Here is a 26,286-nt window from a genome sequence, read left to right on the forward strand (position 1 = left end):
CCGCCCCCCCCCCCCCCGGCCTCTCTTCTTCCCCCTGCGTCTCTAATATTGTCCTCCATCTTTTTGTGTGCTCAACTCCTCCACCTTTTATTCTCAATATTTCATTCCAGTAATCTCTCCATCTTTTTCGCTGGATCTCCCTCTTTAATCCTCCTCCTCCCGTTTAACCCACAGCAGCTCTGACTCTCTGCCTCAGAGACACATGATGAGTTTGACTCCACGCCACGGCCTCACGCAGACATGAAAACACAGAGAGGAGAGAATGCTTTAAACAAACCTGCATAGAATACCTTGGACACACACACACACACACACACACACACACACATACATACATGAAGGACCCATGAAGCCAGAATGTGAACAGATGATCTGCTTGGCTGTCAGGGCAAACAGGCTGAGTTCAGAACATTGGCAGCCACAGCAATGCTACTACTAATTGCCTCGCTCTGCGTATTCTCTCAGTGTGTGCGTGTGTGTGTGTGTGTGTGTGTGAGAGAGAGAGAGAGAGAGAGATCCTCACATGCAGAGAGAGTCTGGTGTCTTTCACACCCTCTGGGTGCAGGACACGGTGACTCAATGTGAGATCACATGTGTGTGTGTGTGTGTGTGTGTGTGTGTGTGTGTGTGTGTGTGTGTGTGTGTAAAATGTGATATGGCTTTGCGATACTTGTGAGGACTGAGTTGTGACAGCCCACTGGTCTTGATATTTTAGGGCATTTTGAATTGTGATGACATTTGGACCAATCCAAACACAACAGCTCATTTACGGTCACTCCTATGTGTAATGTAGCAGTGGAACAGTGTTTGTGACTGTGTGTAAGAGAGTCAAACCAACACGACCGACAACAAGAACTTTTCAATATTTGAGAGTTTAAGAAATATATTCTGATATTTGCTTTTTAACACAAACATTTTTGATAAGGATCCTTTGAAGTTGTAATCCGTGACAATCCCGTGCATTACCGTGATCATAGATAGGAAGGTTTAATACAACAGCAAACACTTGTTCAGCAGCTACTTTGTCAAAAACACGACAGAGGAGCAGCTGGTGCGTCTGTTTACACTGCAGTGTACAAACTCATGTTGTTCAAATGAAGGAGCCAGTAAATCATTTTTCCATTACACACCTCCACGCAGTGACGGTTGTTACCTGGCTGAGGAGTTGGCCGTGTGCCGCCTGTCACCTGCAGTTCTTCATCAGCTCACTGTGGCTGCTCCCTCTCGTTCCATCCATACCTGAAATATTCAAAACTGGCAAAAAACATGCTGAAAATGACCGTTGTCTTGTTTCTTGTTTCTTGCAGCAGCAGTGAGATGTTGCATCTGCAGCAGATATAATGTGAACAGTGAGGCTGTTATCAATGAAATACAATGATGAATTACATCCTTGTTTCCTGTGAATCCCTTATGTGTGTGTGAAGGCATCATGAATCCAATGCATGACTGACAGAATCTGCCACTAACGCTGAAAACCACTGTACGGTAGTAGAGAACGTTTCCAAATGTAAATACATTAAATGGCTGCTGCAGGAAAAACAAAGACCATAAAAAGTATGAAAATTAGGTTTGATTTCATGAAAGTTTCAGGAGTAGTGTTTAATAAAGAATAGAGAGCCACAGGAATGAGTCCTAAAACCAGGACGTTAGTTTTATTTTAGCACTTCCTGTTCCCTCGTCTCTCGTCTGAGTTTTTTTTTTTTTTTTTTTAATATTGCAGGACAAAAACTGCAGCATCCAAATATACAGAGCAAACTCCACACAGGAGGGTGTGGAAGAAGAAGAAGTTAACCTAGTGAGGTCTGAAACTAGGACCTTCATCCTGTGAGGCGGCTGCAGCATCGTTAAGTCACAAGTTGCTAAACTTTAACTAGGCCAGCTGCACAGTTTCAGAGTACAGAAAGGTGCAAACAGTCTTCCTCTAATGCAAGATTTCCTGACGTCTGTCAGCGCTATTCGCTGTGGGTTCTTGCCTCATCTCTCCTCCAATGATGACCCATCCTGTCTTTTGAGAAGTGGCTACTTTTAGCACAAAGGCTTGGGCTGACCTATAGTCATTACAGGGGAATGCTGTGCAGCCAAATGTTGTTTCCAAGGAGACCAGACATGTCAGGGTGGATTTTGGGGAAATGTGTATAAACTGACTTACAGGACATCTATAATTTTTCCATTTGACGAAGTGGCGCAGTCATCAATAATGTGGCGTTTTCTCTTTGAATATTTTGAACAGTGTAAACATCATATATCTTCAATGAAGATTCGGAACAACCCCATACAGAATGAATATGATGCTGCCAGACAGCATGGAACAAACTACAGGTTCCAACCTTAAAGCTGCTTAAGGGGAAAATTGGACAAAAGATTTGTTTGGTTTCTGTGATCATGGTTAAGGTAAACATGTAGATATATATTTTTATTGTTTGATATAGAAGAAAAAGTTTTGGGCAAATGTGAATCTGTTTGATTTATTTTAAGATCCCATGGAACGAATATAAATCAATATAATGTCCTCACAAGCATAGCAGAATCAGTGAGCGTATGTGTGTCCAACAGATCCGTGGGTGAGTGAACATCTCCTCTCTCACTGCTCAATATGGATCAATGCAGTAACTTTATTGTGTCCCAAGAGCCATTTGTTTTGACCCTGACAGATTCAATAACGGTCACAAACAGACGACTAAAAGACACAGTCAGATTATTGAGGAATATTGGCCACAAGCCGTCCAATAATATTGTTTTTAACATTCTCACTTTGTGTCTCTGTTTCTAACAAGATAAACTTTGCTTCGCCCAAATTTAGAATAATCAAGCTCATGTTCTGTCGCTGATTGATCGAACATCTGACACAGTTCTGATGCTGCCAGGCTTTCCTAAAAGGCAGAAGCATCTGGGGGATAGCATTGTCTAAATTATGAATCGAGCCGCAACAGAAAAGATCTCCCTGTTCCTCCAAAGTACATTTCTGGTTCTACTGGTGAAACTTTTCCCAAAGGGAAGTGGCTAACCGTGTATCACAGTCCCTACAAGTTAAATTAGGGACTTTAAGCAGCGGCTGTTAAAGATGATGTGATGGCGCAGATGTCGACACGTCCGACCGTTGCTGCTCAACTTTCCACTTCGGGAGGAAAACTACTTTGCCCTGTGATACCTTAAAAGAGTTAGTGGGTAGTTACACGTTTTGACAGTCATTTCGTTTCTATTTAATTATACCATTAGTAGTTTTAGTAAAAGCATGGCGCTGTCCGTGGTGCTGAAGTAACAGATGGATTTATACCGTCTACATCAGGAGCTCTCAGGTCATTTTAAGAGACGTCTTGTAGCAATGTTCAGAGCGACCTCGGTTTCCTGAAGAAGTGAAGTAGCTGTTTTTGGAGTTAAATGTTGCTCAGTGATCTTTGATTTCGGACTGTTCAACCATCGGTGCTGAAAGTCCCGATTATTAACCAATCACTCCTATTTGTGGTAAAACAGTTGCAGCTTTGTCTATGCGTCAGGAAAGTTTAGGAAACATTTGGCTTGTCATATTTTCCCGGATGAGATTTTCCTACGATCAAAAGACCAAAATAAGTTTGCTCCTGGGCTCAACCTCAGGGATGAGGTGAAGGACTCAAACATCCCTGAAGCAGCTCAGCTCCTTTGTGTAGAGAGCCAGGAGACGTGGTTTGGGCATCATTTCAAGATGCCTCCTTGTGGGCATCCATCTGGGAGAAAACCTTGGGGCAGACTCACGCCAGAGGTATAATCTATCTTGTCGAGCATGGCATGGAATGCATTGAGACCCCCCAGCAAGAGGCCGGGGGGGGGGGGGGGGGGGGCTGAGCTCCTCCACTTCGCTGCCTCTGCTAATCCGAGCTAGATAAACAGCAGAAAACTGTGAAGATTAGAAGAATCCCATGTGAAAGTTGTCTTTTTAAAATTCTGGTCATTAGGCAGACACATTAGAAAATATGCTGAGACTTTCCTATAGTATGTCAGCCATAACTAATGAGGGTTATAAACTGTCAAGTCACAAGCATTTATCTTGAAGCCGTAAAACATAAGAAAATGAAGTGCAGTGAGAACAGTGAGGTGTCTGCGTGTATGAAAATAGAGAATTTTTTGTACCAAGATGATTACTTGGTTTGTTAAACCCAAACTGCTGAATCCACATGGATGTATTGTAGAATTCATGCTTTCACAGAGTAAAGGCAAAAGTTGTTTTGTGGCTCCAATGACTGATGGTGTCTGTTTTCCTGGAAGACAGTGGAAACAGGTTAACACGTGAGCACTGGCTGTGTTCATCCTGTGGCTGATCAAATCTTGTTTTCTGTCGTGTTCAGGTGGAGTAGTAACGCTGCTCAGCTCTTTTCACATCGTGTTCCACTATTGATAAAGGTTCACTTGATAATGATTGATGTCCCCGTTTGTTGCTCTTGTGTAACTCCTAAGACGACTGTGACGAGCAAACCACAGTAACCTTCTCTTTTGTTTCCAGTCAAAAGTCTTCGGGAGGGTGGGGGGTGACAGCGTTAAAAGGATTGTGGGTGGAGGAGCGGGTGGAGTGAGAGGGGCTTATGAGCGCCAAAGCAGTGTAATGGTGTGTTGTTGTCATCTGAGACGACACATGTGTCTCTCTGGCATTAGGAGTATTCCTGAGCCCTGTTGTTCATAATCATAATAATAACAGCAAATCATTTGCATTGTTTCTCTGCAGCTCTCACTGTCTCAGCTGGCAGCTACTTCACGCTACCCGACCATCAGCCACTCCAGCTCGGCGTTGCCGTGGCAACAGTCGTTTCCTTCTCTGCTCCATCCTTCCCCGTTGGCATCGGCCCACCAGCTGTCACATGTCGTAAGATTTCCACCCCCGTACGCTCACGCACGCACACACGCACGCACACACACACACACACACACACACACACACACACACACACACACAGACACACACACACACACAGACAGAGCCAAAATACACAAGCATTAAGCAAAAGGGAGTTGTAGGTACATTTACACACAATGTGCACATTCAAATACAGCAAAGTTAAAACATGGTACATACGCCTTGAACCATTCCCAAGTCTGTCATTCACTGAAGTTCAAAGACACACACACCTTTACAGTACTCTGCTCCCAGCCTCATACCATGGAGTCACACACACACACACACACACACACACACACACACACACACACACACACACACACACGCACACGCACACACACACACAGTCCTCTAAACTGAACTCCAGCCCTGCACACTTTTTGTCTTTGGAGCTACTGAAGCTGCTGGAGGTGCTGCAGTTGCTCCTTTTATCTTTATAATCAAAAGAAATATTATTCTTTGACTCCACTTTTCAAATTTTTCTACAAAGGGGTCTTCAAATTTTTAAAGGTACCCAGTACCCTGCATAACATTGTGCTTTGCATTCTGGGAAAATATGTTTAATCTGCCACGTCCAGGGCTACTTTTATTAATGAGTTATTCTTTTATTGCACATTTAAGCGCCTCATTTCTGTATCCGCCTCCATTTTGAAATTTAATTCGTGGCCTTTGAGGAGGTCACAGAAGTTAATTTTAATTTCACAATAGTTTTAAAAGTTTATTAAAATAATGTAGTGGACTTTTTTATGAAAGCCTATAACACCAGACCACACCACAGGACTCCAAGGAGGTCTAAACAAATGTGAGCAAGCCAAACAAATACTTCTTTTTCCTAATAGATCCCAATGAAGTAGCATAGGGATGGTAGTAGGAATAATATCCGGCTGTCTCCACTTGCTAACAAGCTTTATGCATGTGTACAAAGTTTTGTGGTTGCAGCCAGGGGACAGCAGAAATGAGAACGTCAGCTATACTGTGCTGACTGTGATAACTCAGCTGAATAATTTCCTGAATTGACGTGAGGGTAAACTGTTCACCCCCAGTTGTAGGTGTTTGCTGCTGGGAATCGGCAAACAGTCATTTTGCCTTTGAGAGCTGCCTTGTCTTTGCTAATTTAAACCATGTTCACCCACAAAGATGCATATATTTGGGAAGCAGCGCGCTGCACAGTATAAAGAGTGGTGAAATGGAGAGGAAATCATAATGCTGTAATCCTGGGATTAACCCTGAATTTTTTTTTTTTTTTTTTTCTGCTTATCAAAGTCAGTTTGCACCTTCTTGGATGATAAGCACTATGTCTCTTTGATGTAGGAGAACCGTCGTCAGAACAACACATTGCTGGTGTTTGAGCAGTGCAGGGATTTGTTTGGCTGCCTGTAAATGGTTTCAGTAGCATCACATGATGCTGAAGCGTTGGATGGTGCTGTAAACAGTTTTTTCGTACAGTGCTGGATCTCTGTTGCCCCCTTTCTTTTTCATGCCGCATCTCATTTTTAGAATTAAGTGTGTCACTCACATCCGAGCGTCCACCCTTGTGGAGTCGCAGAGTGGAATCGTTTCGGTTGTACCTGCTGTGAGCGTGTCACAGCGCTCGCTCATCACATCCCGTCTGTGAGGCCACTGGGCTGCGTGGGAAGGATTTGCAGCAGGAGACAGGACTTAAAACATTAATCGTTGCCATGGATATAACTAATGCAGCGATCTTGACCCTGCAATCCATCCAAGTGTATACTTTTAAAATGATTTTGAAAGGAATCCACATTGGCAGCTCGTGTGCTACGTTAGGCTTCACTGCAGAAATAAACTGAAAGTGTATTTACAGTTTGTTAGACAGGATTTAAATCTATAAAAAATATGGTGCATTAAAGGTGTAAAATTTTTTCCAACTTATTTTGTGTTTGCCATGCTTTATGTTGTAATTATGCAAAATCTATTCAGCCGTCCATACATTTTCTGCTGGGTTGTGATGCCCATATGTCCTTCCCCCTTCCACTTACTCCTCCTGGGGCGTCTCAGGGTGGCCCCAGTCCAGATGGGGTAAATAAATCCCCAGGTTCTCCTCCCCTGTGGATATTTTCTGGAATACTTTCATCCTCATGCGTTTTTATCACATGTCCAAACCAACTCAACTTTCACCATTCAGTGCAAACCAGCAGCAGTTCTACTCCAAAGTCCAGATGTCGGTTGCTAATTGTGTTGGTGATTACACCAAACACATGACCACAGTGAAGGGTGGGAATATAGATCGAGTAGTAAATCGAGAGCTTCGCCTTCGATCTGAGCTCCTCTCCTCTTCCTGTAACAGTCTGATCTACACACACGGTGGACTCTCTCCAAGTCAGCAGAACGATTGCTTGAGGCCCCATGATGAATTGAGGATTTGGACGGCTCTCTGCACTCCGGACTTCATGAGTCTGGAATTGCAGGGATTACTGGGCATTTGGATTCAACCTTTTCTAAGAATTTAGTTGTACTTTCAGTAACAGTAATTCAGTCTCAGTAGTTTGTCCAGTTCATGTTGTGAGGCTGATGGATTTCTCGCAGGCGAGCATCCATCTTGTCAGGCTCCGAGCTATTGGCTGGTGGCTGAACCACAGTGGTCAGACCAATAAGTGTCAGCGAGGGAGGAACTACAGGCAGCTACAGGTGTGTCTTTGGTGTGGCGACAAGGAGACGCGACTGTTCGACAACAGTGTTAACGAAGAGGTTAACGTAGATGCTGCTATAGCATCAGTATGGAAGCAGACAAGGGCCATGCTTGCAAATATTTTATATCCCGTTATCTCAAGATAACAGGAAAATTATTTCGTTATCTTGAGAAAACAGATAAGGCAGCTTTGCTTTCTCGAGATAAAGAGAAAATTATTTCATTATCTTGACATTAAATAGCTCCGTTACCTCAAGATAACAAAATAATTATCCCGTTATCTCAAGAAAACAAAGCTCTGTTATCTCGAGATAACGAGATTAAAAAATATTTGTGAGTATGGCCTTTCTCAGCTTCCGTACATCAGTTATGTCATAGTATTTCTTCTTTGAAAGAAGAGCCGAGAACGGCGCTGAAGACTTTTCTTGATGGAAAAGTTGTTCCCACTCTTCTCCCGACTGACTTCAGCAAATGTTTGATTTAACAACTGGCTCCACTGAAGGCTGCAGAATCTGATTGGTTGACGTTAGCATGTGATAGACGGATGATTCCTTCACTCACCTGCCAAGTGTTTTTTGAACACACCTGTCCTTCGCCCAAACAGTTTCCACCGAAGCCTTCCCAGATGGTTCTGCGTAACCAACCATCTGCTGCGTCAGGTTATCGTTCAGTAGTTAAACAGATAATGTGGAAAACTCTGTGAGTGAATACAGTAAATCATTGTCTCATTCCTTCATCCTGTCGTGGGTTTAGATACGTAGTGTGGGCTTCTCCATAAGTTTTATTCATTCCCGTTTGTTATCACAGTGGATTGTAGGTGCTGTTTCAGAGCTGTTCTGGCCAGTCCACCTGTTTTTCACGCCTCAGCACAGCTAAGAAGGACTTTGCACATATTCTAACTAGACAGCAGTAGCTTTAATGGGTTTCTCCCATAATCCATATAGCTTAAGCTGTGAATCATATTGCAGGAATAATCCAGGAACTGTGGATCAGGCTTACTGGAGATAACAATAGTCAGAAGCACAACATGGCTAAAAAAAGACACAATTCAATTTGGTTTTGAAAGACTGACTAGTTCACACTATGGAAATATTGTTAAAACAACTTATCTGTTTCATAGATATCTACAACTACACTGATAGTCCAGAGTTGACAGCATCCTGTATTTTGGTATTCTTGGTTAAATGTCGAGCGACGTGCTTTCTATACATCCTGAGGTAATCGGGAGGACGGTGGTTCAATCCCCGATTAGGCAAGATACTAAACCCCAAATTGCCCCCAATGTATCGTCAGTGTGTGAGTGTGGTAGGAAAGTGCTGAAGACATAGTAAAAGCACTGTAGTGTAAAGCACTTTGACGTTTACTGGTAATTTTAATAAAACTCTTACAAGTAATTTTAGGATTAATTTTGTGTTATTTTATAAAGGAATAACACATTAATGTTGTTAGTCAGCTGGACGCCATTTTTTAATCTGTTTATCCCTCAGGTTGGGCAGGAGGAGAGAAGCTGAACTGCTTTACCATAACAACAATTTAGTTGTCTGTTAAGCTTGTTCACTTGAACATGAAGTATTTTTGGATAATTCAACCTCCCTGAAGTAAAATAATCATCAGCATCGGTTCTGAAAAGCCTCAGGGGATACGTGGCTATCAACGTAAACCAACACCTCAGAGAGAATCTGTACACTGTCAGAGTTAAAGCAAGCTGGTATCACTTTGTGGTAATTGAGGCGTAGTTGTAAATGCTTAAACGTAGTGTAACAGTTGCAGTGCACAAGTGCAGAACAGTCATGAAATGAACTGTGCAAGTTACACAGTGATATAATCTAAGGTTTGCCATAAGATACTAGTGATACCAGGCTGTAGCTGCCAAACCCCCTGAGTGTATGGGCGGGTTTTATTGCTTTATTTTATTGCTTCAACCCTTCACTGGTAAACAAATGAATGTGGTGTCTCGGGTCACATCCTGTTTCTTCTAAACTCTCGGACCATTTCTTGGGCGCAGTTGCGTTTCTCATCTTCTGCAGCTGATTCTGTACAATTCAAAAAAGAAACACTGTCAACATTAAAGCCATGGATAAGTGTGATACATTACATCCTAAATTCCACTAGCTGCCATTAGTTTTCAGTTACGATACTGTAAATGAGTTTTTGTGACATTCTCTTTGCATATATTGAGTCATTAAATCAGTCTGCGGAATTTATTGTTGAAACCTCCATTTGTCCTTCTCCATGACCTGAACACACCTGCCCATAAAAACCAATTACTCATGTGTCATTTGACAGGGTAGTCTTGATGGCAGCAGGTTCAGATACAGTATAAAGCCATTACATGGAGCCTTTTCAACTTGCGGAGGCTTCTACACCACGCACTGGCACCCTCTCAGGTTATTACAGCACAGGCTGTTTGATCAGAAGAGGAACATGGATATGTATGTTGTATCCATGTAGCAGCGTGACTTTGGTCGAGGTTATTACCAGCATGTTTGATGGAAAGCTCAATAATGTACAGCCATGCATGTCCTCTGATGGGCCGACTGAACCGTTTGCATGTATCAAAGACCAAAGGAAAAATGCTTGACTGGAAAATGACACCATTAGCACTCCTTTGCTAATTATCTGTGGTAATACCCCTCCAGCTATGTGTGTGTCAATGACAATGAAGAGGGGATTAATGTTTGCCACTAAAAATTTAGGAATGTTAAATTGATCCACAGGCATTTACTGTTATTTTTCTGCAAAAGCAAAAATGGATGACAAGAAATTATATTGTCAAACATTAGAATGTCAGTGACTGAGCTGCAGATGCAAATGCAAGAACGCATCTAAATCACAACATAAACAATAAATTGATGGCCTTTAACTCATCACTTAGCAGGGTTCCTACACGTCCTGAAAAACCTGGAAAACCAGGTTGACCAGTTTTCCAGTCATGGAAAACGCATCGAGAAATTAGAGAAAACAGTAAAATGTCCTGGAAAATGTGTAGGATGTCATGGAAAATCATTCCAACATTGTCCGATTTTCAGGGTTAGGGTTTGGGGACGGCAGTATTTTGAATAGGCTGCTGTCGGTTTTGTTTGGCGGTGCTGTGAACTCACCACAAGGTCACATCACCTGCTGCAGATTGGATGATTTACAACGTTAGAGGCCGAAACTCTGAAAAAATGTAAGTTACATTACCTTTAAATGTACGTGACTGACTGTTTGCTGCCAACTGTGGTATTTTTTGTCATGTTTATAGATTAACGTCTTCTTCCCAACTTGTTTTAAACATTTAAATAACTGCTTAGCATGTTTGGTTCAGTAGCTTGCTAGCTTGTTTAGCCTCTAGCTAAAGGTTTAAGGTTTGTGGTTCAACTATGGCGGAGCTAAGGTTTTAAATGTGTGTTGACTCATTACTGAGAGTTGGATGATAATGATAATAATAATAATGAATGGGAGCCCAAATGTATGTCAGCCAAACACCGGCTAAATACTCGCTAATGGCTGGTTTAGCTTTGCTAGCATCTTTGTTAGCATCACTTCAAACACAATGCTGAGTAGTTTAGGTAAAACCGATGATAATATCACATGACATGTTTAACTGTTGTAGTGTTGTGTTATTGGTGCCCAGATAGCAACGGTTAATATAATTCTTAAGAAATAAGTGAGTCATGTTATGAATAAATAATGATAATAATTATAAATTATTGCCACAAATGTGTTATAATTTGATAATTAATTAAGTATGTAAGAGATGATTTCATAGTTAAGTATAGGCAAGTATAGACTGCACATATTTTAAATCAAACTTCCACACACAGGAACATATCGGTGTGTGGTGTGATTCCTGTCTTGTCTTATGAACTACATCATCACTGAAAATTTCCTGGAAAATTATTTCTAGCAAAGAGTGGGAACCCTGCTTTGTAAGCAGTCCTGTTTACATTTATCTAAATTAAAATGAGAAATCGACTGTCAATGGCACTTTGGTTAAATTAAAGTTACCACATTTGTTCTTATTCTCATAAGTGGAAGGGACGCTGATGTTTCACAGAAAATGCATCATCTTCACTCAAAAAAATAAGTTAACGCTGCACTTTATGGGGTCCTTGGAAGTTTCCTGTAAAGAATTCAAGGGACACAGGAATGCCCTTGAAGCAAGCAAATTTTCACTTAATTGCATAGGTTGAACTGTATGCCATATAGATGTTTTTGCATGTTCTGTTGGCTGAATATAGCTTTCTCTTGGTTACACCAGCTATTAAAGTGCTCCCAATATAATTTCTTAGAATGCAAAACATTCATGTTATTTTTTTTGGCTGGTTATATATTTATTTTAGTCAACAAATCACACGAAAAGATCAAAACCAACAATTCATTGATTCCTCTGTCTGTGTATCCAAAGCCTGATGCAGCTTATTCCTCTGAGCCATGAAGCTCCACTGTGATGTTGAACTATACAAATCAGTGATCCCCGCAACACTGAGCTGGCTCACCTGATGTTCCTTCATTAAGATGAACATCAGCATTGAGAGTCAATACCACACTCACCATCCTGCTGCCAAATTACCAGAGCATGAATGTGTATTAACTTTAGACTGAAAATAGTCCCCAACAAATACACTGTCTACTCTTATTCAAGTGGCATCTGCTAAAAACTACAGCGCCCAGTTGTTTTTGGAAATGACTGAGATTAAACGACCCACTTTGAAAGATTTACATCTTCTCTGAGAACCAGTCGGCTTGGGGCCACAGCCAGAGAAGGGAAATGGAAGTAGTACTGAGAGATGGACAAACACATTGTTGGTTTTGGTCTTTTGGATTTATAAACAATCAGTATAGAATGAAATGGGCAGTTTAACAGTGTATTTGATGTATGTTAAAGCCTGATTAGAAACTGAGCGAGAGCAGATCACTGGTGTTTTGAAAGTTGCGATGAATCCAGTGCTTCACAGGAAAACCCCTGATATTCTGCTCTTTGATAGCTTGAGAAATTGCATTGGCACACCTTACCACTTAAGCTTGGTGATGTATTGTCTCCACGTCAAGTTTATTTATGGAGTATTTCCAACTTAAAGGTGTGTTGTACAATAGAGGTCAGAAAACAAGAGACTCTAAAAGCAGATAAGATCCAGTGTAGTAAAACACTGGTGATAAAACAGCACAACACTAAAGAGACGTACAGAGAGTTAAACATCAAATCAACACACTGTAGGTAATAATTTTATCATTTTCCACTCATCATTTGGAATTAACAAAAGCAGAGCACATGCCATCGTCTTTGCCATAAACGTCTTGATTTACAGTGTTAATAGTTCTAAATCAATTATAATCCAGGAGAGTTACTTCCTGTGGATCTGAACACTGACTCACATCCTGAACAAGGATATGATAAACACTCCAGTAATGAGTCGACCACAGGCCCAGGTGAACCTGAAAGAGGCTATATTATGTCCCCTGTGACATGTGACTCCTGTGTATCCAAGACCATTATTTCTCCAAATAAGTATAGTGTTGGAGGAGCCAGAGTATTAAACCATTTCCAGAATCAGTTCTGACAAATCCACTACGAGCTTTCTCTCTCGCTGCCACTTCTCTTTGACCCGAGCCTCCACAAAACAGTTTTACTTTCCGTGTAATTTTCATGCATCCAGATGCCAATTATTTATAATGAAGTCCTGGCTGGATTCCTGGCTGTACTTAAGTGCAGTCATTTCTTGATGCTGCCTTTGACCACACTTTTGTACAATCAACTTCTGACTTAATAGAGGCGTTGGCTATCTGTGATTCTGTAAAATGCTGATGAATATGATCTCAGTGGATGGTAGGGAGTCTTCTAAGTGACTACTGGTGGGGAAAAAATCTAGTGCGTGGCTATAGAGTAACAAAAATTATGTACTGCTATATTGCAGCAATACTACCGATGATATACTGTATATTCCAGCCACTAGTGGCAGCACTGTGAGCACCGCTGCTGAGCAACGCTGCAGTCGGGGATGAGGAAGAAATCCTGCACCATGGCTGCAGTGGAAAAGTCTTACTCTCACTGAGTGAAATGACCTGGAAGTATCTGAGCAACAGCCACGATAAGAGCTGGTCCAATTCTCTAAATGATAAGGACAGGAGCTTCAATGCTTCCTATCTTATCTCCTTAAGCATAGGAAACACTGGACCTTCCTTTACGAAAAGGAAAGGAGAAAATGCCATCCCACAATTCCTTGCTGCAGCAACATTCAAAGCAATGTACCATTGTAGTTTCACAACAGCAGACCCATGTAAATGTAGAAACAACAGAACATCTGTTTTATGTTTGTGACACAATTCAAAACTTATGGAAATCCTTGTCTGATTGTCTGAGCTGCAAATCCATAAATGTAGTTATTCTCTAGAAAGATAAGCATCATCATAAATATCTATACATAAATGTTTCAAAACTCGGCTTACTGCACTAAAAGAATAATTTTTCCCTATTTAACAAGTGTATTTAAAAAAAAAAAAGGAAAACTCTAAATAGGCCTACTTATGTCTGAATATAATCCTTTCTGTCCCTTTACTCAGTTACTTATTGTTATTGAATTATTACTTTAAAGGCTTTTTTTACATTTCTTTCACATTATCTTGTACATTGTGTTTCTGGTTAGTGAGCATTTATTGTCCATGTGTTATAAATGAAGTTTGTTAAAAAAAATTCCTAATGAAAGTGCAGTTGGATTCCTTTCTGACCGCAACCCATCTTTGATTTGAGATGGTTTGTGTTAACTTGGATCACAGAGCTTTTCTTTTTTTTTTTTTTTTTTTTGTTACTTTTTCATTGTATTTCTTTCACCATTAACTGAAACATCAGCATGGACTGCAGAAACCTGCACTTCAGCTTTCCTGGCCTCTTTATACATATTGACTAAAAACTTTCCATTCTTGCTTCTGTATCATCCCATGGTGCTCCAGGCCTGCTCAGCCGTCAGCAACATCGCCCACCTGGAGATGGGCCTTCAGCAGGAAGAGGACGTGTCACCTTCAGCTCAGAACGAAGGAGACCAACTTCAGGAGCTGCCCTTCACACCTGTCCATGCCCCTGTCATCACCCTGGGGATGAATGTGCCAAGGTGAGCCCTTCTTATAGTCTGCGTCTGATATGGGCAATGAGCTGTCCCAGAAAATAAAGAGGTGTTTATGCTGTAAAACCTCCATGATGGTTAGTGATAGTTGCATGGAAAAAGTAAGAATAAAATAAATGGACAGTCTTCATAAAACATGCTGGACATTATTTCTTTGCTAAGTCCAGTATCTGGGACCAGACCAGAAACCACGCCTGATCCTGTGTGAGGAGAAAGGAAAAATACCGCTGCATGTATGTTAGTGTTGGCATCAGCTGTGTCATCTGAATCGCAATAAAGAGGCCAGCTGCTGTGAGGCCTTAAGCGCTGCCCAGTATAATGATAGATGCTTGTGATGGTTAACCTTGAAAATCCATAAGCTGAATACTGACTTGAGTGGATTTGAATTGTTGGTCCGTGTTTCAGTGTGAAAAAGGCGTTTTCTGGCGTTTTTTAGCCAGATGAAACAAGCCCCACCTGGACGTCCTAGATTATACATATGAAGCTCGAGTTTATAAAACAAATTTTTTTTTTTTCCTGGTTGTATTTTCTGTGATCAGTTCCCCACTAAAGTCTCTGGTTTGATGAACTTCTCCACTACAGCATGTGAGTGTGATCTGAGTGTTATTTAATAGGAAACGTTATAGGATGAAGTCACTTTAAACTTCCTCTTAACTTGTTACTGTTTTATCGGCCCCTGTATCTCGGTGTCAACACTAGTACAGTCCTTCATTACCACAATAGTTCACTGTCTCGCTATCTACAGAGGGGTATCGATCGGCTCACTAATTGGCAGCATGTGTGCACTGGGCAGTACAGCAGTGTTGTCAGTAAGTAGGAGAATTCAGCTCCGAGCCAATTTAAAGAAATTGTTTTGTCAGCCTTTACATTCCACTTTGGGGTAATGGTCTCAGCGTTGTTTGCTAGTGTGAAAATTCATGATTAAATCCAGCTGCAAGGGAGACGTTTTGGATTTTATTTAGTGGAGCAGAATGCAGTGAAATGAGCTCACAGTTTACACGCAGCTAATAATAGAGATCGGAGAGGATATCATAATGGCTGCGGAAATGCAGCAGGGTCTGCTGAGGTGCGACACCAACTGAGAATGCACACCCTGTAAATAATGGGCACGGTAACTCAGAAACAAGGCATTGCATTAGTACAGAGAGTCTGTAAATAAGCAGCTGGCATCAAAACAGTTTCCCAATCCCAGAGTTTGGATCCAGACACGATGCTGTTCAGTTCAGTGGGTTGAAACATCTCTGCCTCTTCACTCGGAGCCAAAACATCTTTTTGACTGTTTTTGGTTTGGAATGACCCACTTCTCTGAAGAGAACAATGAAGTCTAAAGAAGTTTAATTGAAGTTGCTGTGCATATCTGATTGAGCCTCTTTTGAAATAAAAATGATGGCTTGAATATTAATCTACTGGGGCTAAATTAAGATATAAGTCTGAGAGAGGGAAAGCATGAAATTGACACAGCCGCAGAGGAAAAGCCAATCAAATATCTTTACTGTTGTTGCCTTAATTAGTTTGATCAAAGCTTCTCTCTCTCACAGATTTGCCGCCGTGGCCTCGACTGTTTACCGACTGGACACAGGCAGCGTCACTGTTATGATAAGCACCAGCATCATTTTTCTGTGCATGCACTATAGCCGGCCATCTGTGCGCTGTGTTTATCATACCCACAGTGTCTGGTGTCAGCGTTGAAAGTATAAGTTATGAATGTTTCCATAGTTGCAGAAAAACAGGTGGCCACTATGATTAGAGGTAAATGCCAATTATACTAGAAAATCCTGAGGGAGCACTTTGGCACCCATTCTCTCTCCACTCTAAGTGTTTATGTGGTGCTGCTGCTTAACAGACATCTCTGACATACTCATCCTGTATAATCACCGTCTCATCACGGTTTTTTTCTCAAGTCCTGTCGGACATTGAAATTCAGGTTCAGTGCAAATAGGATGAAGTGAGTAAAGTGAAGTTATCTCCCAAAGGATAAACATTTTGAGTCAGGATGGAAGTGATCCAAGACGAATAGCGCTGGGTCTAAAATGATAAAACAGCATCGTATTCCACTTGGAGCCAAATGTTTTTTCTGCCTCATTTACAAACACAAATCACCCGAGTGAGGCCAGTGCAGCGGGGAATAAAAACATTACATCCTGCTGCTCGTAAAGCATCAAGAGCAGCGTTCACTCAAATCTTTTCAGCGTGGTGAATGATTGATGTGCACTCATGGATCTGCAGCTTTTTCTCTAATTTAACCCTTCTTCTGTAGATCCTGCTCAGTCAGCTCCAGGAGCTCGCTCGCCCACCTCTACTCTGCTGGCTTCCCAGAGATTATGGACTGCAGCGGGCAGGTGGCAGAAGTCCTGGATCCCACAGAGCCCGTGCCCTTTGACCCCCAGCGTGAAGAAACAGACCTCCTACAGGGAAACCTGCTGGTGTTCCAGTTTCTGGCGTTTACCAGGTGAGGCCTGCGGTGCTGGGTCATGCGAGGCTGCAGTGCAGCTATTGACTGACAGCAGCAGCAGCAGCAGCAGCTCATGTTGTGAGGTTGTGCACAGTGTATCTGCTGTTGTCATAGAGATCAGTATAAATTTAGCCTGTGTGCTATGACAGGTCACATGTGATTATTTGTTTCTGGAGTGTTGCTGTAAATATAATTATTTCTGTTTCCAGAAATGTCACAATTGCTGTGTTGTAAGTGAAAGAGAGCGGCCACTGACTTGACAGCAGTTTAGTCACTCGCCATTGAACTGTACACAAGAAAAGATCCATCTTTTATTATCTGACAGCCAAGGACGACGCCTACTCAGCCTACCTTCACATTTCTGTTTTTAAATGTTTTTTTTATTTGCAGCCAGATTTCAGTGCATTTAAACCAGGCATACATTCTTGCCACTCATCCTCCACTCATATGTCAAGTGCACACACACACACACACACACACACACTCGCAATTTCAGAATAACATGTGAACACATTTCCCGTCAGCGACCCATCACAAAAACCCTGGAGCCAACGTCCCCTCTGTCAAGGGCTGACAGTAGAGGGGGGCTCCTGATGGATGGGCACAAAACACACCACTCTTCGTGTCCTTCCATCTCGTCAACAGCTCTGTCAGCAGTTTGATAAACCCAATTCACATATGTCCTGTTCATCATAGACTCACTATCACCAGGCCTCCTGTGCACCAGCCTCCACTCTCTGTATTAACTTGCTGTTAGTGACGTGATGCACAATGCTCCTGTCAGTGCTGTGTGAGAGTAGGTAGATCTGCTTTCAGTTACAATTCATATATATATATATATATATATATATATATATATATACATACATATATATAAAAGCACTTCTTGTATGTTAATAGATGCCATTAACTTCACATAGATTCACCTCAGGTTGCTCTAAACTTGAGAGATGGGGAGATGATAGCAGAGTTATTGATGTCCAGAAACTTATTCCTCATGATTTTTTTTTTTATTGAGTAACAGCTACATACTCTTTGCCTCTTTCGTGAAACTCACAGGTTTCAGTGAGAAATATTGCACCTGTATGTAGATGGATGGATGGACGGATGGATGGATGGATGGATGGATAGATAGATAGATGGATGGATGGATGGATGGATGGATAGATAGATAGATAGATGACTTTATTAATTCTCTGAGGGAAATTAAAATGTCATTGCAGATGAGTTAAAATACAATGAAATACAGTAAAATACAAAGACAAAAATACACAGGATTCAAGTAAACAATAAAAATGAGAGGTATGTGTTCATATGGACCAAAGTGCAGGGGTGTTTAGATGAATTATAGAGATGCAATATAGAGAATGTGAATGTGCTCTTAAGTTTGTCTGCCTCTTAAAGGATAATCGTGTTTTGCGGACGTGATGACATAATTAAGAGGAAGTCAGACAGAGCGAGGAACACAAGCAGTCAGACAGGTTGTAAACAAAAGTCCCCAGGTTAGACAAAATATTCCCTAAACGTCACAGTTTACACACTGACTTCCTGATTCGACCGGAGAGGTCAGTAATGACGTGTTTCCTACCTCCAGCTTTCCTCAGCAGAGCATGACTCTCCTGTTTACTCCAAACTGGCTGGCAATTAAATCACTTCCTGACTGCGGGCGAGTTGGAAGCAGGTTTGGTAGTAAAAACTTATTACATTGTCAGATTACAACAGCAAATATTTAAAGCCTCTAGGTAAGGAGCAGCTCTGTGGTATTATCATTTGGAGACAATAAAACAAAACAGATATTTTAATATCAGAAAGTTTGGATTTTTACTGTAGTTTGTGTTCTGTGATGTTATGAAATCTTATTTGATTCCTCTAGTTCTGTATCATGGCACCTTAAGGCAACCTGAAACTACAATCTAGAACATAAACTGTGTATCTTTGTGGCTCGCTGTAGAGTGGGGTGGGGGGTGGGGTTACTTCATAATTATGACAAACAGGTATGGCAGGCTGGGGTTTAGGCAGCAGAAGCAGTGGCACTTAGGCAAGCGGGGAGCCTGTGGATAGGCAGTGTAATTTCTACCTCTCACCCGGGCGCCATAATTATCAATCTTGTCTGTTTACAGAATGAATATTAATGCCGGCTCCTCTGTGAAGATGGAGCACGGCCGCATCTTTAACAGTGGAATATCAGAGCGTGTGATTGACTGGGAGGTCACACACCGCTCTTATTAGATTCCACTTTGAAATCTGCAACCCTGACGGCCTGTCCTTGGTGGCGGGGAGCCTCCAGCGCTCCCCGCCTGTTTTCAAACGCCTCTCTCTTTTTTCCCTCATTATTGAAAAACCCGATGACTGATTGCTTATCTATTCATCAGACAGAAACAGAAAGGAGCTCATCCTGAAGCTCGCTCTTTATTTAACGTGTGCGTGCTAATATTGAGTAGGCTCATTGGGACTTTTTGTGGGCCATCCACAGTCTGAAGTGTGTGTGTTTAGATTTGTGTGTGTGTGTGTGTGTGTGTGTGTGTGTGTGTGTGAAATCACACTCAGAGGGTGGTGTTTGTGTGAAAAGGAATACACACCACCAGCAGGTTCTCGTAGTCATGGAGACTTTTTTTTTCTCCATAGGAGTCATAGTAAACAAAAAAGAACTTTGTGTTAACAGAGAACCAAGAATAAAACCATATTTAGATTTTTTCTGTCTGCTACGCATCTAATAACACGTTTTCACGCTGGCTTCAGTTTTGAAGAAGCCCAGCGATCCACTTATTATGAATCAAAGGTGTAATGCGTAGTTTACATTTCCTCAATGAGCGGTACAAATTACTGCCACTTTTAAGGTTAGCCCTTTCATTTCTAATCCACATTTTGATTATAGGGTTTTCACATTTAAGTAGCTGTAAAGCTGAATTACCAGCTCTGCTATAGGACGTGAATGAAATGCATATTTGATTTTTTTTTTTTTTTCCTGTAATTGTCTGTAAATCATTAATTGAAATGTGATTTACTCTCCCAGCTTTTAATGATGCATACCTCTCCAGTCCCCACATATATTTTGTAATTAGGGAAAAAAATCACAGATAACATTTAATTGATAATATTCATGATAGTGAATCAACCACTTGTGCATTTATTTACATGCACTTTACTGTTGATGTTGATGTTGCACTGAGCACTCGTTATTTTTCTGAATAATCGTGTCTTTTGACAGAACACCAGCGGCGGGTGTCGGTCCTGACTGGCCTGACAACATCCACTTCACCTTCCACTTTTACCGCTTCCCACCGGTCACATCGCAGCAGCTCAAACTACTGACCAGTGACAAGGTTCAACACAAAACTAGCGATCCACTTCCCTGTGTCCTGGCCTCCATCAACAAAGATGGCACTGTCAGCTCAGGTAAGGATCCACCGCTGCAAAAAAGAAGTGTGTGTGTGTGTGTGTGTGTGTGTGTGTGTGTGTGTGTGTGTGTGTGTGTGTGTGTGTGTGTGTGTGTGTGTGTGGTTCATTTCCTCACTGAGGTGGAGAGTCAAGGCACTCCATGCACTTTAAGTGTTTTAAATACGACTTGTACAATTAAAGTTTTAAGATTTAGTAATAATAATCCTTCGGGAGTCTACGGAGGATTCTCTCTGTTCCCGCCCTCACCGCTTTGTCACAAAGCGTGGCTCCTGTCACCTTGGCCACCTTGACAACATGTAACTTCTTTTCACCTTGGTTTTAACAGTTGTACCGTTCGCTGTCGAACTGAGCTGAAACCTAATACTTACATTTAACAGTGTAATCCTTGGGCTCTCTTGTCAGTGTTGTTTGCTTTTATTACTGGCGCAATGAATCTTGGGATAGATTGGGATCCTTCGTTGCTCAGGAAAAGAGGGACGCATTTCTCGGCCGCATTTCAACCAGTCTTCGAAATGGGACAGTGTAGTCGCCACGGTGACGCAATCGGCCTTCAAATGCTGCCTCTGAAGGATGCAGCCCCTGAACCGGGACACATCTTTACTCTTCCAACTGCCATTGGCTTCCATTCATATTAGCACAGTATGAAACGGCAGTGACTATGTTGTCACTGCATGGTTTTACAGTGGAGAACGTGAACTGACAAAACACATGCTGTTTGGTGCATTCGTGGCCATGTCAGAAGGTGGAGAAAAAAACGTATTGTAAGCTCAGTTACAGACAGTGGACATACATCAGGCTGTGAGTTGTGTTGCTGCTGCTCTCCAGGTGAACATGGTGCAGCCGGCGCCTACAGACTCTGAGCTCGTTCCATTATGCTCCGTGATGTTCTCGGACGCTGAGGCACTTCTCTTTCAATCAGCCGAGCGAGCGCTGATTGATGTCAAGTCTATTCATGTAGCAACTAATGAAATGGAAGAGATATTACAGCTTCTGACAGAGCGTGATATTGAACACACAAACAGCCCCCCCTACCCCCCACACCCCCTCTCTGGTTCCTACACCTACCCATATTCTTCATTCCCCAGCCACACACTCCGGTCCAACTCCATCAATATTTCTCTGTCTGTTCCTGCGTCTCTTCAGTGTGCTCTTCCACAAAGCCCTCCTACATTCACACAGATCCTTTCCATAAATTCTGAGGCTAAGACCCTTTTCCACTTTTCTTCCTGCCAACTGCTGAACTTCTTATTTCCAAGGATTAAGCGCTAATTAGGTTCATTCGCAGCTTCTCTCCCAGGTAATTGTTTCTTCTGGTTTCAAAACCTGACTCATCTGTCTTTAGTAGCTTTTACGTTGATAACCCACAAAAATACTGTAAATTTAAATGCTATCTACAAACAGATAAGAGCTGTCCTTTCTGTAAATATGTTATTGTAGTTTGTCATGAAACAGCTGCTCAAAAAGATTAAACTTGAGTGGATTCAGAAGAAATGGTGCCATCACATCAAATCTGTTTTTATTTTATTTTATTTGCAAACCCATTACAAGCAGCTATGAGAAAACGTCATGAACATTTGGAAGTTTTTGTCGTAATTGCTCCCTAGATTACAAGTTTCATCAGTTGAATATATCAGATTACAAACAAAGGCAGAACAAACAATTACAACAGCAACTGGAGATTCTCTGTGTCTGATTTCATTGGAGAGATTGTAATTTGGTTTAATGTTACTGATGTTTACACAACAGTAATATAATCAGAGTGATGTGAGATAAAAAGAAAAGGGAGAAAATGACTGAAAACTGAAATTAATTCTTATCTCTGTGCAATTACTTGTTAAAGTAGGAAAAACAACAGACAAAACACTTGTGTTTAGACGATTAGTCAGATAAAAACTGCCTTAAAACGGCCATATTTTCCTCTTCTCTTGTGTTTTATTTGAAGTGTTGATCCATAATATTTGTGGTTTTAAGAATCAAAAACCATCTCAATGTAGTTTTACATCTCCTCTCTCAAGCTTCTCTCTGGAGCTTTGACTGTTTTTCTGAGTTAATCGAATAGAAAAATATTAGATTTCAGGTAAACAAGAAACTAAATCCTGCAAGGTTTGGATGGGGGGTCCAGGAGGGCGGGGCTTGGTGACTGCTCTGTTGTGACATCACAAAGTTCCAGAAGTGCTGACGGCTGGTTTTAAGGCTCAGTTTCTGAATACAGGCTGTGTGCATTTCTCTGTGGACTGAGGCAGATACTTTCACAGCATTAGTATAGAACCTAGACCTGATCTATAATCAAAATACACATGGACATCTGCTTTTAGACGATACAGGACCTTTAACGACATCATGGACAAGCTTTTGACATAATTTAAGTCAAATGTTTTGAAAGAAAAAGTTCAGTGGTTTATCACTGTAGCCTTTCTTGGACTGACATGACCACTGGCTTAGAGCAGTATAGTTTATATTGTTCGCTAATGTAGGCAAACTTTAGATCAATGCTTGTGCTACTGTCATCTTTAAGCTTGAGAATCATTTTCATGGTTTCATCACAAAATTGAAAAAAGAGACAAACACACTGCACTTCACCAGAAGATACTGTATGTCTTTTATTTACTTTTGCTAGCCTCATTCCAGTCTTCAGTTAGGTCTCCTAATGATGGTGTCCGTAGCCCCAACCGATACTGACTCAGGTGACATCACCTGAGGACATTAATCCGGCTTCCTGCTGCTCCCTCTGGAGCCACAACAGGCGCTTACACAACTTTTTCACGGATGTAGCAGTTCTTCCGGAGACCTGTTCACAAACTGTGACGTGTAAAATCAATGATAATTGCAATAATCAATACTTGTAGCTTCAACCTAGACTGTCACAACAGTAAATTGACTGTTCAACAGCAGTTCACTTATTGTATTATTGTACTCAAGTGAAGCTTCAGGAGATTTAAGGTCATTGTTTTGATTTTTCAATTAAACTCTGAATATCATCAATACTTTCTAACTTCTCCTGCTACAGATTTTAAGCCTTTCTGTTTCTTTGTTTAAACTCATTGTGACGGTGTGTTAACCACAAACAGGCTCAATTGTATCCTTCTGTAAAATGTATAGAATGGAGTTGATTGAATAGTTTTTCTCTTTTTTTTAGTGGTTGTGCGTCTTCCTGCCCTCGGGCAGTTCTGTCTGCTACATGCTTCATTGCTGAGGCAAGCTGTTGGCATTAAATGCAGCCTTGAGAAATATAAAGGAATTCATGTTTTCTTATTTTTTTTTGGATTCCTGTTTGTGTTTTCCTCCGTGCCGTCCTCCACTCCTTATTCAGTCTTGTTGTCATGTCTCAATCTGTGAAAACAATGCAGAGCCCCGTCTAACGCAGCGAGCTCCAACCACATGCTGCTCTGTACAATCTCTGGCTTTTAATTTGACGTTTCGCTTCAGTTGTTGTGATGACCAGCCTCTGTTGGTGGCCTCCTTTAACAGAGTAGGACACCGTCAAACCACCACGCTGTCGTCTTCATGTTGGCTGGACTTGACTTTGATCACCACATGTAATAATACACACATTTTCACAGTTTGTCTTCCAGCCTCGAATGTTTAAACCGTGGTTTTATGGCTGGGTTCTGATTGACAGTTTCGTTTGTGATATTCAGGTTGACTAGTACTAGTAGTGACTAGTAGTTGACAAGTACTGAAGAAATGTTTCGTTGAATCATCTCGGCATAGTCAGAGCCAGAGGCATTTTGTTTCCGGGTCGTCCGTCCATCCATCCCATTCTTGTGGACGCAATATCTCAGGAATACCTGGAGGGAATTTCTTCAAGTTTAGCAAAAACATTCAGTTGGACTCGAGAATGAACTGATTAGATTTTGGTTGTCAAAGGTCAAAGTTCAAGGTCAGGTCTTGTGAATTTCTGTCACACTGTGACCTCACAAAACACGTTTGCGGCCATAACTCACAAATGTTCATAGTGTCCAGTCACACGACAGTCACATGATCTATGTGCAAACCCATTATATGCATATGCACAATCACAAGTAACAAAACATAACCATATAATACAAAATATCAATCAAATTAAATTAAAAAAAAGTAGACCCAACCCTCAGTTGTTGACTCAAATATAGAAAACACTAACAGTGCATGAAATCAGCTCTTGATAAATAAGAAATATATAAATGAACACAGGGACATAAAGATATCTGTGGACAGTCACAGGAAAGGACATATACTGTAGACTGGTGGAGAGGGATGTGTCTGCTACACTGTGTAAGAAGAAGGAATATAAAGTGTGGAACAGTCTGAGGAACAACGTGATGAGCTGAAGGTTTTAAATTCATTAATTTGAAAAATCAATTCGGTTTTCTATATCTGTGAATTCTACTGATCAGAGAGGGGAATACCTTAAAACCTTATTTCTAATCAGAAACGTACAGATAAAAATTCATTGATACGTGGCGACTCTTACCACACTACACCTCCCTATCTCACAATTCAGCCGGATCAGAAGGATATGCAGCTCGGATGAGGATTTTCAGGATCAATCAGCTCCACTTAAGGATCGTTTCAGAAAAAAGGGGCTTATGAGGAGGAGTGGATCACAGAGGCATCCAGGCACTTTGATGAAATCTCACAAACTGAATATCTTAACAGAGTTAAATCAAAGGAATCTGTATCCAGGGTCACCTGTTGTGTTCGGTGCTCACCTGTTGGAAGAGGCATTGGCACATCATTGATTCAGACCCCTCACTGAAAAGTTGGTTCAATAATCCTTCCTTTATATAAAAGACCACCACATCTTGGTAATAGTAAGAGCAAACTCGCCTCCACCCACTGCTTCACACTCTCTCTCCGTCACATCCCTCCAGCCAGTTACAAATGTGGGAATTGTCAACAGTGTCATTTCACATATAAAAGTGTTTATATACTTTCAGTCGTCCTCACTCAGGAAGAATCTTCAGTATCAAGAGCATTATATCTTGTAATGTGGAATATGTAATATATATATAAAATATTAAATGTCCTTGTGGGCTTCCTTATGTTGAAAATCAACTAGAACCTTTAAAACTAGGATTACTGAACACAGATGTGCTGTTTGTTACCAGGGTGTAAAAAGCCCAGCACAGTATATCCACTCTCAGATACACTGGCATTGAAACTATAGAAGTGATATTGACTCTGTACTCGGGATATATACACTGAGCACTTTCACACCACGCGGTCTGAAGACCTTTCCTTTGACTCTCCATGTTGTCCACAGATATCTTTATATATATCTTTATATATGTGCCATGTTCTCTTCAGGTATCTGTGTATTCCTGTGTCCATTTATTTATTTCTGTCTTATTTATCAAGAGCTGATTTCGTGCACCGTTAGTGTTTTCTACATCTGTATATTTTTCTTTAATATCTTTTTAGAATATAGATGTGTTGAAGGTGTAACAGCTACTGGCTTGATGTGTTTCTATTGTGCTTTGAGGAGCCTTTCTATATTTCTATACATCTATGTTTCCTCAGTATTATATGGTTATGTTTTGGTACTTCATTATGATTATGTAAATTCAAGAACAGACAAGAAACAAAGTGATTGACATCTATCAGTCTGGAAAGGGTTACAAAGCCATTTCTAAGGCTTTGGGACTCCAGCAAACCACAGTGAGATCCATTATCCACAAATGGAGAAAACATGGAACAGTGGTGAACCTTCCCAGGAGTGGCCAGCCTAACAAAATTACTCCAAGAGCGCATCGACAACTCATCGAGGAAGTCACAAAAGAACCCAGAACAACATCTAAAGCACTGCAGGCCTCACTTGCCTCAGTTAAGGTCAGTGTTCATG

The 26,286-nt window shown here is 41.3% G+C and overlaps 1 protein-coding gene across 1 annotated transcript in view; it reads left to right on the top strand.

The window, feature by feature from the left end:
- Positions 1 to 26,286, top strand: part of LOC111656193 (nephrocystin-4-like) — a 130,358-nt gene that overhangs the window by 56,320 nt on the left and 47,752 nt on the right. Inside the window, exons 8-11 of the mRNA XM_023407831.2 lie at positions 4,694 to 4,831; positions 14,442 to 14,599; positions 16,869 to 17,060; positions 20,272 to 20,459. Coding sequence (XP_023263599.2) covers positions 4,694 to 4,831; positions 14,442 to 14,599; positions 16,869 to 17,060; positions 20,272 to 20,459 — 676 coding nt within the window. The remainder of the gene's footprint in view (positions 1 to 4,693; positions 4,832 to 14,441; positions 14,600 to 16,868; positions 17,061 to 20,271; positions 20,460 to 26,286) is intronic.

This window comes from Seriola lalandi, unplaced genomic scaffold (genome assembly GCF_002814215.2).
Source record: "Seriola lalandi dorsalis isolate HSWRI2012SDOR001 ecotype SW California unplaced genomic scaffold, Sedor1 jcf7180002054347, whole genome shotgun sequence".
In the NCBI taxonomy this organism is placed as follows: Eukaryota; Metazoa; Chordata; class Actinopteri; order Carangiformes; family Carangidae; genus Seriola; species Seriola lalandi.